At 43.6% G+C, this 13,476-nt stretch overlaps 1 protein-coding gene across 4 annotated transcripts in view; it reads left to right on the top strand.

The window, feature by feature from the left end:
- The window catches only part of LOC8051995, a 47,638-nt gene extending 38,355 nt beyond the window's left edge, over window positions 1-9,283 (top strand). For 2 of the 4 annotated variants that reach the window (XM_040222949.3, XM_040222951.3), the window contains exon 10: window positions 4,082-4,845. In XM_040222949.3, the coding sequence (XP_040078883.1) occupies window positions 4,082-4,206 (125 nt within the window). In that variant the 3' untranslated portion in view covers window positions 4,207-4,845. Of the gene's footprint in view, window positions 1-4,081; window positions 5,800-6,883 lie in introns of those variants that run through there. The other 2 variants (XM_040498614.2, XM_040498615.2) reach the window with 2 other exon arrangements.
- Window positions 9,284-13,476: the final 4,193 nt, after the last annotated feature.

Genomic DNA, 13,476 nt, shown 5'->3' with positions numbered 1-13,476 from the left:
GAAATAGATCTCGAAGTCACGAATCATGGTGACATGTGTGATGCTAGCAAACTAAAGAACATAAGGATAAAATAAAATCTTGTGTTTTCGTGACATTGTCAGTAGTTTTGTTTTGTCTGGATGACGCTTGAAGAAATTTGCTGAACACCACTCAGAAACACGATCAATATCCTTTTGTAAGATACTGCAATCGGAGGACGATTGTATATTTCTGAAAATCTTCATGTCGTCAGCAAACATTAACCGACGTGAATTTTTATGCACGCTTCAAGGTTATTTACGAATAGGAGGGGCTCTAAGTTAGATCTTTGGGGTACTCCAAATGTGGGTAGGAAGGTATCAGAATAGCTGTTCGATATCCTAACTTTACTTTGATGATCAGTCAAGTAGGTCTGAAATAGACTTAGAAGATTCTGTGAGAAACCATATGAGGACAACTTGTGTAGTGGAAAATCATGACTTCTTTTATTAAAGGCCTTGGTCATGTCAAAATAAACAATATCTACTTGACCTTGCAAAAGAACTATGGGAACTGAATAATCAAGAAACGAACAAAGATTTGTTTCCACCTAACAGCCGATCAAAAACCCATGTTGAACACTATTAAATTTATGTCGAAAGTAATAGGAAACACGCGAGTGTATGATTCTTTCAAAGACTTTTGAGAATGCACGTATTGTGTTGAGATTGCGACCGAAGCAACTGTGCGGCGGGTGTGCACGTGGATGGGACAGCAGCCCAAAGAATTTTATGCAGCAGGTGTTGGGACACTGGTAAAGAGTTGGGAGAAATGTGTCAATGTTGGGGGAGGATATGTCGAGAAATAAAAGGGGTTTTCTATTTGATATCCTGCACCATTTTTTTAAAAATTGCCTTTTGCAACTAACTGGCTCTCCCTCATATATTTAAACATCCACTGAGCACAACTACTATAAAAACAAATGTACAAAAAGTATCCATAAAAACATTGCTACAATTAAAGAAAGAGTAAAAAATCTATTGGCACAACTGGCATGCATAAGAGGCACTATACACCTTTCCAAAAAAACGCTCCTAGGCCGCCGCCATGTTGCTGATGCCTATGCGGCTGGTGCGACCCTCGCACCCGCCGCACAGTTGCTTCGGTCGCAATCTCAACACACTACGTGCAGCAAGAAATTTTCTGCCACTCTCTGAACTGTGAAAACCTGCTCAGTGCAATTCTCTACCTATGTTTTGCCATTTTGCATTCAAGGTTTTCTAACCCCTCTTAAAAATTTCCACTTAATTTTTTTTTCTTTTTTTTTTTTATGCATGCTGTGCACTTTTTTTGTGTTATCTTCCACTGTGAGAAATAGGGCTGGTAAGTGCCTGCCATTCAAGCTCTTTCTGCTCAACATTCACGGGAAACAAAGGAGAGGAAGGACGTCGAACGGCCTTCGACGCAATTTTGCGAACAATGACAATTGTTTTCCCCCCTCCCAGCGATAATCTGCGCAGAGTCCTCAGTCATCTCTAAAAATAGTTGTCCGGGTTGGGGTGGGAAACGGGTCAGTCGCTTTCGTTCCTTTGCCTTTGTGCTGTTGTGAAAAAAGGAAGCTCTCCCCAAAACATGCCCCAAAACGAAGTCTGCTTGGATTCCGTCCAATCGTCAGGATTCCGTCCAATCGTCAAAATGTCACTGTCGTCGACTGTGACTGTGTTATTTGAGATCTTTCTCAAATAAATTCTTTGTGGATAATGCTGCATCGTGTGGTAGATACAATATATTGATTGAATGTTAAAACTTCTTAAATTGTATATCCGTGTCCTGTCCATCGGTAAACACGTTATTTGTGAGCATGAAAAATACATGCTTTTCGGCTATCTTCAGTTGTAATTTATTTTCGACAGCTAATCGCTTCGTCATTTGGCACGCGGTTAATCGGGCAACGCCGTAAAAATTAACTGTAAAAAAAAAAAAAAAGAAGACAATTAACATTGTAGTGCATTCGTTCTGTAGCGCGCGTACCCAACAAAAATAGTTTACAATTTTTTTGCTTTTTTTTGTTTTTTTAAATGTGGTACAATGCTTTCTCAATGTCCTCGGGAAAATACATGTACCATGAAACACAAAATATAGCGGGAAAAGACGAGAATTTAGCCGCCAGCAGTATTTGAAACTGTGCCTATGAAGGCTGCGCCTATTGAAATCACAGTCCACTCGGTTAGGGTTAGCAGGGACGCCGGTGAGAGTCTAGCCTCAAACTCAGTGACTGGGCTCGAAAACGGGTTGTTGCCCCTGGGGTCGAGTGTTTTTTTGGAAAGGTGTAGAAAAACAACTGGAAAAGTAAAAGCACCAGCCATCAAACACAAGCCAAAGAACTATTCAAACACTATTTTAAAAAGTTGTCAAGTATACATCTTTATGCAGCCACTCTTCAGTAGTTCTCGGGAAAAAAGAAAAAGCAAACACGTCAGCTTGACAGGAGTTCGGTTTGATTTTATTCGGGTGGTCCGCCCTTCCTGTTACATAAACGGTTCCTGTAAAAACATATCCCTATTTTTCACTAGTCACTAGCCTATTGGTTTTTACCACAATGCGTCCTTCTGCTCTTTGTATCAGTATTGCGTGGGTACTTATCCTTCTCAAACCCTTTGCCATCTCGCCATGCCAAATTCGCAAACCCACCGTATTCAGGATGTCATTCTTCACATACCTGATTTTTAAATGTGCTTTTACAGTGTTGAGAATGCACCAGGCCAGGTGTCTGCTGTAGGTTAATCCTGTTAATCCTGACATATAGTGTACGTCCCCTCTGTCCTGATGGTGTTTTGCCTACAAACTTAGGCTCTGCTTCTGAATGACGTGCGTGCAGGCACCATGGTGCAGACATCTTTGAATGCAGAGCCTGCCGTGATGCAGATGTCACTGGTGCTGTGCCGTTTGCATTGTAAATCATGTGACTGTTTGTAGTATGTGGGTGCTTCATGCCTTTGACTATGTGGTGCCAATGTTGCCTGCCACACCCAAAGTTTTGGTTTCGGTTTGTGATCATGTATGAAAGTAGGTTACATGAGCAATATGAACTTTTTGGGAAACAGTCTATACCAGGGGTGGCCAAGCTGTGGCTCGCAAGCCGCAAGTAGCTCTTCGCGTGTTAAAGTGTGGCTCGCAACTCCCTCCCCTACGCCCCCCCCCCCCCCTTCTCCACCGCCTCCCTCACGGTCACGCAAGCACTTCGACACAAGGAGAAATGGAACGCGTTTTAAATCGAAATACAGGTTGCGATTTGGTAATCTTACCTTAAGTACAGCTGGACTGCTTTTGACTCTGATAGATTGAAAGTAGTTCGAGTTTCGTTTACTGCTCTAAACAAAAGTTTGCCCCCCCCCCCACCCCTTGCGCGGCTCTTTGAGGTTTCATGGTTTTGTTTTCGGCTCTTAGGCCGGGTCAGCCTGGCCACCCCTGGTCTCTACTGTAAACGACATAATTTTCGCGAGGACCTAATTTTCGCGAATCGCCCACAATTCATGAAAAATAAATCCCACAAACAATTATGGTAAAAATGTAAACACATTGGAATCTATATTGAGATCCCACCGCGTCGCGAAAATTAGAACTTGCGAATTATTCCGAAATTTCAGCTTTAACCTAAATCGCGAAATATTGAGCCCGCATAAAATAAGTTGTTTTTGAGTACTTCTCAATGTGAGGTCACCCCTAATTATCTCAAGCTTCTTGGAATTGAGTGGAGTTGCCCTTTAAGATAGCTTTCTAAAGTATGTTTAACCAAGTTGATTTTCTCCAGTATTATAGTATGATCCAGGTGTACCCATAAGCTGTATACAACCATGTTGTAGACATTGTCACTTGTCCCTTAGTCCTTCTAATGAGGAAATTCATTCTCTACATTGTGGCACTCATGTTCAGTATTGGCCCCATGTATTTTGCCAGTGAGCAGCTTGTCTATTAACATTTGAGTGAGAAAATACACGCATTCAACCATGACTTCATTGTGTGATGTGCAGGAAAGTGTCATATTACTGAAATTTGATTCATGCATGCCTTCCTATGCTCTTACTGATTGCTGCCATTGCTCTTTTCTCACTTCTTGTTCAGGGGACAGCATCCACGATGTCTTTCATTCAGTCTGGGCACTGAGTGGGGAAGACAAGCTGATGCTCAAGGTATTGTCTGGTGCCAGTTGTGAGGGAACAGAATCCATGCTGGCCAAACGTTCTTGAAGGACCCCTTGGGCTTAAGCGGGCAGCAGCACTGGCTGTTCCGATCAAAGTGTTTTAGTCAGCTTGCGTGAACCTGAGCACAGTGGTTTTTGACCCGAGTGTGTACCAGACTCCTGAGTTTTGTTGGTGTGCAATTGTGTGGCCTTTAGTAATGTTTACCTCATTACGACCCTGTTTCCGGTACAGTCCGAATGGTTGGCCTTTGGTGAGAGTGTGCAGATACCCCTAGTGTGCAAGTGAATGCGTTACTGTCACAAGGACATTGCTTAACCTACTGCTCTGATGTTGGAGCAAATGAGATCTGCCAAAGGAAAGATGGATTTAGCCGTGCTCTGTGTACCTTAGTCAAATTCCTAAGTTTGCTTCTCTAGGTCCATGTTTGTTTGTCTTCAGAGTTTGTTTTTCTTTGTTGTTGACTGATTTTTAGGGCTCCTAAGATACAGGAGCCCAGTTGAAATTTAGAGCATTAAATATTATGTAATTATACCTGAGGATATGAGAGATTATTCTTGTGTAAATATGACCTATCCTACATGCTGTGACTAGTGTGTGGGTGCAACCCCGTTTTTGCCATGCCCAGTTCACTGTAGCCCAGTCACATGTCATTTGTTGGCAATAAAGATTGTCTTGTCTCACTGATAAGGGTGAGGTGTGCAGTTTCCACTCAAGTCTAATGATCCCATAAAAACATGGTTATTTTTAGAGGAAACCTTCAGCAGTCATCTTTGTGTAAGCTGCCTGGCTGTCTGACTTTCGAAGACAAATTTTTACAGAATCAAATTATCACTGTTACTGAAGAAATTCAAGACTGTCGATTCTACATCTAAGCTACTGCCGTGAGGTGTGAGCTCTATCTGTTTGTGTGTTGCAGCAGAAATTTTCTTCCAGGTTTGTAGCTGCTTACTACTATTCAGTCATTTCACTGAAGCCTAGAGGAGAATAAAAAACATCTCCAATTAAACCTTTTTTTAACTCGGTGGTGCACTCATTATGGGTGAGAGTTCTGAAAGGGTTCCATGAGTACTGTCATTCTTATTAGAAAGGTGCAGCAGAGGTTGATGGAACCTATAAAAATGCATGTGCTTTGTTTGACATGTACACAAGTCCTGACCTCCACATTCTTACCATGCAAAATTGCTACCAAGCACTTGAGAAGCCATACGCCTTTCCATGACCTCAAGGAATCAGATAGCATGACCTCTGTTACTTATTGTTCGTGGCTGTTTGTTCCACTCAGTTTATGACTCAGCATTATGCAAATCTTGAGGGAAAATTCACACGTTTTGGAAAAGGTGGTTGTAGTTCCTACTCCTACCCTGTATGCATTCTCATGGTACCAACAAATTAGGTCAGCATGTGAGGGAAATAGTCCAAACGTGATCAAACATTTGTAATATTGAAATTTCGGCATCGTCTATGTTCAGCACACAATTGGCTTTTATGTCCGGAAAGGCTTTTGGAATTTTTGAACTAAGAAAAAGTTTCAGCTGGGTTAATCGTTTGTACTCCTCAAGATTAATAAGGTTCAAGCACTCAAGGCCAGCAACATCTTCATGAGCAAGTGATTTGTGCAGGATGAAGCCAATGAAGGAGGTAATTTTTTCTGGCTCATCTTCACTGATACCCCCACAAAGCTGCCATCAGTGCATTCGATGCAAAGTCAAAATAAAAGTTTAGCAACTATGGTACTTGTGCAACCTATGGTATCTTGGCAACTCGATTATTTCAAAGTTTTCTTAAGGTGGCAGCAATGGTGCCAATGCATTCGATGAATGCATTGAAAGGGACACTGACAGTATTTATACTCGCCAAGGGTTTTATTTGAACATGACCTATAAGAGTCAACTACCCAGAACATAATTTTCAGCTCGAAATTTGTTGTTTTTTTTTGTGCCAGAAAACAGCCAGTATGGAATGGGCCGGGTTCAGTCACGCTCACTCTTTTCCATGGTTGCGTGGCATTCAAACTATGTGTACCAAATAAATTCAAAGTCTTGGGTCATCTAAGCTAGACATTCAATGTTAAAAATAGAAAAGAATATGAACTCCATTTTTGTGGCCTCCAAAAAGCTGCAAATACATTGATTGAAAAAACAAAATGTTGAACAGATCACATGAAGTACATGTACACGTCGGTCTCCACATGGTAACGTACCGCAAGCTGGACGACGGGATGGCGGCGCACGACGAACCAACATTGTGACACATGAAGCCGCTAATTCAGAACTGTCTTTTGTGGGTGCAGAGCATCGAGTGGAAGGGATATAGGTGTGAAATAATCGCAAGACAAACGGTGCACGCAAATTTGTCGTCATCGTCTGGTTCACACGTTGGAGAAGCGAAGAAAAACAAAATGTTGGAGAAGCTACGCGAGTTCCGGCCATGAGCTTCCGTGCTCGTGTTTCGAGCAGTTCCGTTTTTTGTTTTTATTAAAAATACATTTGGCGCTGCTGCAAAATACTGGTTGGGTAGTCCCCTGACACCATATTAAGTCATCTGGCAAAAAAACAAAAAAAACATTGGGGGTGTCAGTATCCCTTTTAAGCCTGCTTGCATGTGTAGTGCAACATGTCGGTAGTGTATTATAAGCTCTGCCTGATCTGTTTTGTACTTTACCTTATTACCAGTATTTGGACAACAGGATGCAATTCTGGATTGGATTATTTTTTTATTTCAGATACTGGAGGTGCTGCCACGACCGTCGAATGCCTTGCACCCGGGCCCCCTTGGTTTGGTGCTGGCAAAAATAATAGCCAAGTTACTCGAGCGACACAAGAGTGCTACAGCGTTGTTTAATGATGAATACCTTTTCTTGAACTGGGCCCAGTGGGCTGCAGAGGAGCCCTGTCTGAAAATCCTGACTTCGCACCCCGAAGAAGCCGGCAGAGTCCCGAGCATGCTTCCCAGTGCTGGACAAGGGGACTGCCTTGTAGTGACATCTCTTGGTTCAAAGGAGGCTCTAGAGGCTGACCTGGCCATCGAGGATTGCTGGGGCATTGGAGAGCTGCTGTCTGGGGACTCCGAGGACTTCGTGGAGCCTTCTCTGGAGCAGAAAGTCTTGCTGACAGAGCCACAACTTCCCCTTAAAGCCCAAGACCGATCGGCCATGGGAGATGTTACCGGTGGCTCTGGAGCCACTGACAAAGACCCCATTTTTTGGAGCGCTGATGGCCATTGTGGGCACAAATCTTCGTCCCAGAGAAGGAACCTGGATTGTGTGCACATGCATTCACCTAACTGTTCATTCGCCTGGAAGAGGAGCACTGTTGCCCCCCAGTGCAACATAAGCACAGCACATATGGGGCAACTGCCTGAGCAACATAAGTTTGGTGCTCGGGCGGGTTCCTGGTGCCCTATGTGGATAAAAGATGATAGTGAAAAAAACCTTGAGACTAGCTCAAGGTTTTTTTCACTATGATACGTTCATCAGCTCACCTGTGCAGTAACCCTTATTTCGGATAGAAGATATGTGCTCAAGGCCTCCGCAGATCCCGAGATGCTTTGTCTCTTCTTGGGAATAAACAACAAGATAGCAGAATCTGCTCCAAGAGCAAACGGGGGACATTAACAGCTTCTACGACGATAGATACCCTTTAGGGTTGGTGGGTTTTTGCTTGTGCCCTGTGTGCCAACATTTGCAAAACCACCTTCAGACCAGAAATTTTTATGTCAGTCGTGCAGGGTGCTATGTCCTATGCGAAAGCCCATCGCTATTGAAGAGACCTCACCCTCGCAAGGAAAGTCTCCAGGTAACAATATCCTCAAAACATTTCACTGGCGAGCTTGATTCAACATAAACTGTTTCTTTCGCTTTAACACAATGAAGAACCTACTTGACCATGTTTCTTGTCAGCTCGTGCCAAGGAACACCAGGTGCTCTGTTGGCTGGTCCTGGAAAACTGGTGATGGCTTCGAATCTATGTATGCTTTCTTAGTCTTCCCCGCAGCCTGAGAGCAAGGGACTACTATGTTTGAATTTTGCTAGCAGCCATGTAGGAAAGCTGAAGGACAAACTCGATGCAGAAATAGATGACTTGATAGAGTGTCTATGCCAAGTCTCAATGCGTATGGTCCGAAGCCACTTCTCGCTTTATGCTCAGGTGTGGGAGGATGCTGGGAGCCTTAGGGTTCAGCATGTGCCCGCTTTGAAAAGATCTGAAAAAAGTAATTACTGCAAAACTGATGTGTCGTTTGAACACACTCCCCTGTTTCTGACTTGCTTCTGTTTTTCTCCATATGGTCTCCACCTCTCTGCAGCAGTGTGGGTAATGCAAGCCACTCTCTCGTACCTCCAACCCCTTTCGTCCAATTAATCTTTACACCCTGTTATCCTCTGTTGATGGATTTGCTTTTGAACCCAGAAAAGCTTGCAAGTGTAGTAGAGTCAACCATTTCATGCTGTATTTGTAGATCTTGTAAACGATGTTTATTAAAAAAAAAAAAACACTTGTTCCTACTGTAACTGTTCCAGTTTTTAATTTGATACATGGGTTGTACCGATTATAGACTGATGAAGTATCCGACTATGTTTACTCCAGTACTGAAGCCCATTTGAAAAAGCAAGTGGAATGCTTTGTGTATACGTAATAAAAAGGAATGCCTGTAAGTAAGCCTTGCATTGATACAGGTGTGCTCAACAACGTGGAAATGTCTCAGAAACGGGGACCTATCGCCCTTCATGTTCTAAGCTGCTTGAACATATCTAAACATGTGGGATTATCTTGAAAATTATGATTGATTGTTCAGATCTCGGCATGGCTTCCGCAGAGGACTCTTGACAACCACTCAACTGATTCAAACCGTTCATGACCTCTCTAGGACGATTAATTGCCGCAGTCAAAAGTTTATAATATCTCTGGAGTTTGCGAAACTGTTTGATAAAGCATCTAAATCATTACTCCGAATTAACATCATTTTTAACAACTCAAACTTCACAAGGTGGTTTTCATCTTATCTTTCTTCCCGGAAACAGGTGTTCCCCAGGGTAGTTTAGGTCCCCTCTTGTTTATAATTTTTATAAATGATCACAACTTCTTGCAGATGACTGTAATGTATAACAAGATAGAAAGTAGAGATGACCAGGACAAATTAAACTAATTACAAAAAAAAGTGATATAATTGGCAAATGATGTTAAATCTGGAAAAATTAGTTCTTATGTCAGTACCTAGAAAAAAAAATTTTTAGACTATAACTTTAGCATTGACGGTACCGGGCTTTCAAGAGTGAGCGAACATAAGTATCTAGGTCTGTTATTTACATCTACCTCCGTTAGAATTCCCATATTGGTAATGAAAGGCCAATAAAACACTGGTGCCTCAGGCGAAACCTGGCCATTGCCACCCCGGAAATAAGAAGCTTAAGCATTGTAAGACGTTTGTAAGACCCATTATAGAATATGCTAAAATTGTATGGGACCCCTATGCAATATCAAACTGCCTTAAACTTGAAAGAATCCAGCGATTTATAATAAATATAGCTACCCTTTTTCGGCCACAAAACTTCGTGAGCACGCAAATCTTCAAAGTCAAGAACAGAGTATGACAGATATAATGTTCGTTCCAAATTATTCATAATTATAAAAATGAACAAATCTGATTACCTGTGCACTAACGAATCACCAAGGTATCGGCACAGCATGTACAGTAATAGCGAGTTCGTTTCACGGCACTCGTGCCCACGCGTGCCCACGCGTGCTTACGCGTGCCCACTCGCAGCGTGGAACGAGTTCGTTTTGGCCGGCAGGCAACGATTTCCGGACTCAATCAAAAATTTTATGGAAGCTGTGCCATCTGAGACTTATGAAGTAAAGAGCAGAAAAAAACCATGTTGAATTAATTCCTGAGACTGGGGTAGAGAAGAAACATCAAAACGTAGAAGCAGTCTTGGGTAGTAACGCGTTACTGTAATTTCGTTACTTTTTTAGTAACTTGTAACTGTAACGAGTTACTTTTTGAAAATGTAACTTGTAACTGTAGTTCTATTACTTTTTCTGAGGTAACGATGAAAGTAACGACGTTACTTTTGTCGTTACTTTCCAGTTACCGCATCCGCATCCCCTGTCAACTCTTGCAGCTTGACTTTAAGCAAGCTTTTGATAGGGTGGATCACAACATGCTGCGCCGCAGGCTATCCGAGATGGGCATTACAGGCTGCCTTGAGAATTGGATTTCTGACTTTCTGCGAAATCGCTCCCAGAGAGTTGTTTTCCGGGGCGCAGTGTCGAGCCCCAAACAAGTCATGTCGGGAATTCCTCAGGGAAGTGTTCTTGGGCCGACTTTGTTCAGCATTTTTATCAACGATGTGACGTCTTCCCTGCAGTGCACGCCCCTTTTGTATGCAGATGATTTGACAATTATGCACCCAGTCCAGAATCCCTCCCAGTATCAGCAACTTCAGGACGACCTCAACACCGTCCATGATTGGTCTGTGGCAAACAAGCTCCCCCTGAACATTAACAAATGCTCATCAACTCTCATTACCACATCAAGAAGCCATAACACCAGACAGCACAGCTTCCAGCTGAATGGAGAGGAACTCCCCGCCACTAACCGTGCAAGACTTCTTGGTGTGACAGTAGATTCAAAATTAACCTTTTCGCCGCACATTGGGGAGGTGACCTCAAAAGCCCGCCGGATGCTCGGATTTGTGCGTCGAGTCACCCGAGGAGCTGGCGCCAGTGCATTGCGGGACCTGTACACTGCTCTAGTGCTCCCACAACTCGAGTATTGTGCTTCAGTTTGGGACCCTTACCAGAATTCACTGAAAGCGTCCCTCGAGAGTGTGCAGCGGCGTGCCGCCTACACAGTCTTGCGGCGCCAGGCTTCCCCTGGACTGCCACATTACCGCGACCTGTCCACGCAAGAACTTCTGAGGATGGTGGGGTGGAACCCCCTAGCACTTCGCCGGCAGGTTGCATCACTCCGGCTCCTTGCTGACAGCCTCCTCCCAAGAGATCAGGAGCTCCCGCTGGTTAAAAGCTTGCGCCTTACTAGATCTGGTGGGCTACAGCCACTGTTCGGTCGCACTGTGCGTCACCAGAACTCTGTCTTGGTGAAGTGTGTAACCCTCTGGCGCTCGCTGCCAAAGACGCTGACCGACTGTCCACCCCAGGAGAAGGATGACCTTAAAGACTGGTGCAAGGAGGCATCGGACTTCCTTCAGCAGTGATCTTCCATGGAAAAAACGTTGAATGCTTTATTGTCATATTTATTTATTTATTTGTTTCTTTTTTCACAATATGTAGTAGTGCGGCACCACAGGCCTCAGGTATGGGCCAATGGCCTTTCTGTGGTGCCGCAACCCTCCAGGGTTGAATAAAGATATTATGAATAATATATCACTGTACGAGGGTACAATTTAGACATTCTTTTTGCTTTGGAAATTGTCTGTTCCGACATTTCGAGTGTCAAGTTATTTTTTACACAAACTTGTGAGTACGCTCTTTCTCGCCAGTCACGACCCGAATATAGCCACGTGTAGATTTGGTTAAAAAACAATGTAGTTATCTTTAGCACGCGCGTATACTTTGTGTGTGAACACTTACATCTTGGTATCTTGAAGAACTATCTCTTTTGCGGTTTTTCTTTTTTCTGCGCGAACGCTTTTTAATCGGGCGAATCAAACGTGAAAGAACAATACACGCGGAATGCAGTGCGAATGTTTCGTATTTTGATTAGCGCCGCCACTCCGCACTACGCATGTTTCATATTTTGATTTGCGCCACTACTCCGGTGTAGTATCAACAGTCGAGGCAAAATTTTTTGCTGTTTGCGCGGGGTTTGTTTCTGGCTTGCCGGGTACGAACTGAAATATGTCCAGGGACTCTATGAACCCAGCGCAACCGTCAACGAGCCAGCAATGTGCTAGTGCTACCAAGGATAGGGATGTTGATAAGAACAAAGAACTACCATGGCCGGCGTACAGAGAGTATTTTGCTGTGGTGGAGGCGGTTACCAACAACGTGACCGCAGAAAAAGGCACTCTGTTGCCTCAACGCCTAGTCGGTAACCAAAAACCTGTTCCGGCGAAACAACACAGCAATCCCATCCAGCGCGTTATACGAACCCTGTTCGTTATCAAACAAGGGAATCTTTCAGACACTAATTTCGAGAAGCAACTGCTGGTAAGTTACAATATGAAGTAAAAAGCACACTTTTTAATTTCATGCGAATAAACTTGGTGAAAAGCGTTTTGTAGTTTTTCCTAATTTTTTGTTATAAAAAAGTAACTGAAAAGTAACGTCGTTACTTTTTAAAAGTAACTGTAACTGTAACGAGTTACTTTTTTATTGCGGTAACTGTAACGGTAACTTCGCTACTTTTTTTCAGAAAGTAACTGTAACTGTAACGAATTACTTTTTAAAAGTAACTTACCCAAGACTGCGTAGAAGGGACAGAAAATAGACAGGACGACGTCTCTTTGAGACTATTTTCTGTCCCTTCTACGTTTTGATGTTTCTTCTCTAGACTTGAGACGTCGTCCTGTCTATTTTCTGTCCCTTCTACGTTTTGATGTTTCTTTACCATTGAGACGTCGTCCTGTCTATTTTCTGTCCCTTCTACGTTTTGATGTTTCTTGTCTACCATTGAGACGTCGTCCTGTCTATCGCTAAACGTGTATGGGCACACTGCCTTTCCCTGAATACCTGCACACCAGGCGGCACTGTACAATAAAAGTGCAATAAAAATACAATACAATACAGTCTCAGGTTAATTCTACATGGTTAATATTCACCAGCTCGCCTGCACCCTTACGATTTTTTCAGAAAAAAAAAGTGAAAGCTGCTTACAACTCCCTGTAACGCCGAATTAGAGCGCAGCTCTTGAGGAGGAGGAGGGAAGGGCACTGGGGGGGGTTAAACTAACCAGGGGGGGGTCACGTGACCTTAGGGGGTCACGTGACCTTGGGGGTCACATCACCCCCAATGCCGATGATGTCATCACTGACGTCACTGATGACGTCATCAGTGACGATGACGATGCGGGTACCGATGACGTCATTAGTGACGTCACTGATGACTTCACCAGTGATGATGACGATGCGAATGTCGGTGACGTCATCAGTGACGTCGCTGATGACGTCATCAGTGATGATGACGATGACGATGCGGATGTCGGTAACGTCATCAGTGATGATGACGATGCGGATGCCGGTGACGTCATCAGTGACGATGACGATGCGGATGCCGGTGACGTCATCAGTGACGATGACGATGTGGATGCCGGTGACGACATCAGTGACGTCACTGATGACGTCATCCGTGATGATGA

The sequence above is a fragment of the Ixodes scapularis genome, unplaced genomic scaffold (assembly GCF_016920785.2).
Source record: "Ixodes scapularis isolate PalLabHiFi unplaced genomic scaffold, ASM1692078v2 PGA_scaffold9__187_contigs__length_104089568, whole genome shotgun sequence".
In the NCBI taxonomy this organism is placed as follows: Eukaryota; Metazoa; Arthropoda; class Arachnida; order Ixodida; family Ixodidae; genus Ixodes; species Ixodes scapularis.
Note: the sequence above shows the minus strand (reverse complement) of the source record. Positions and strands in the feature narration are given on the sequence as shown.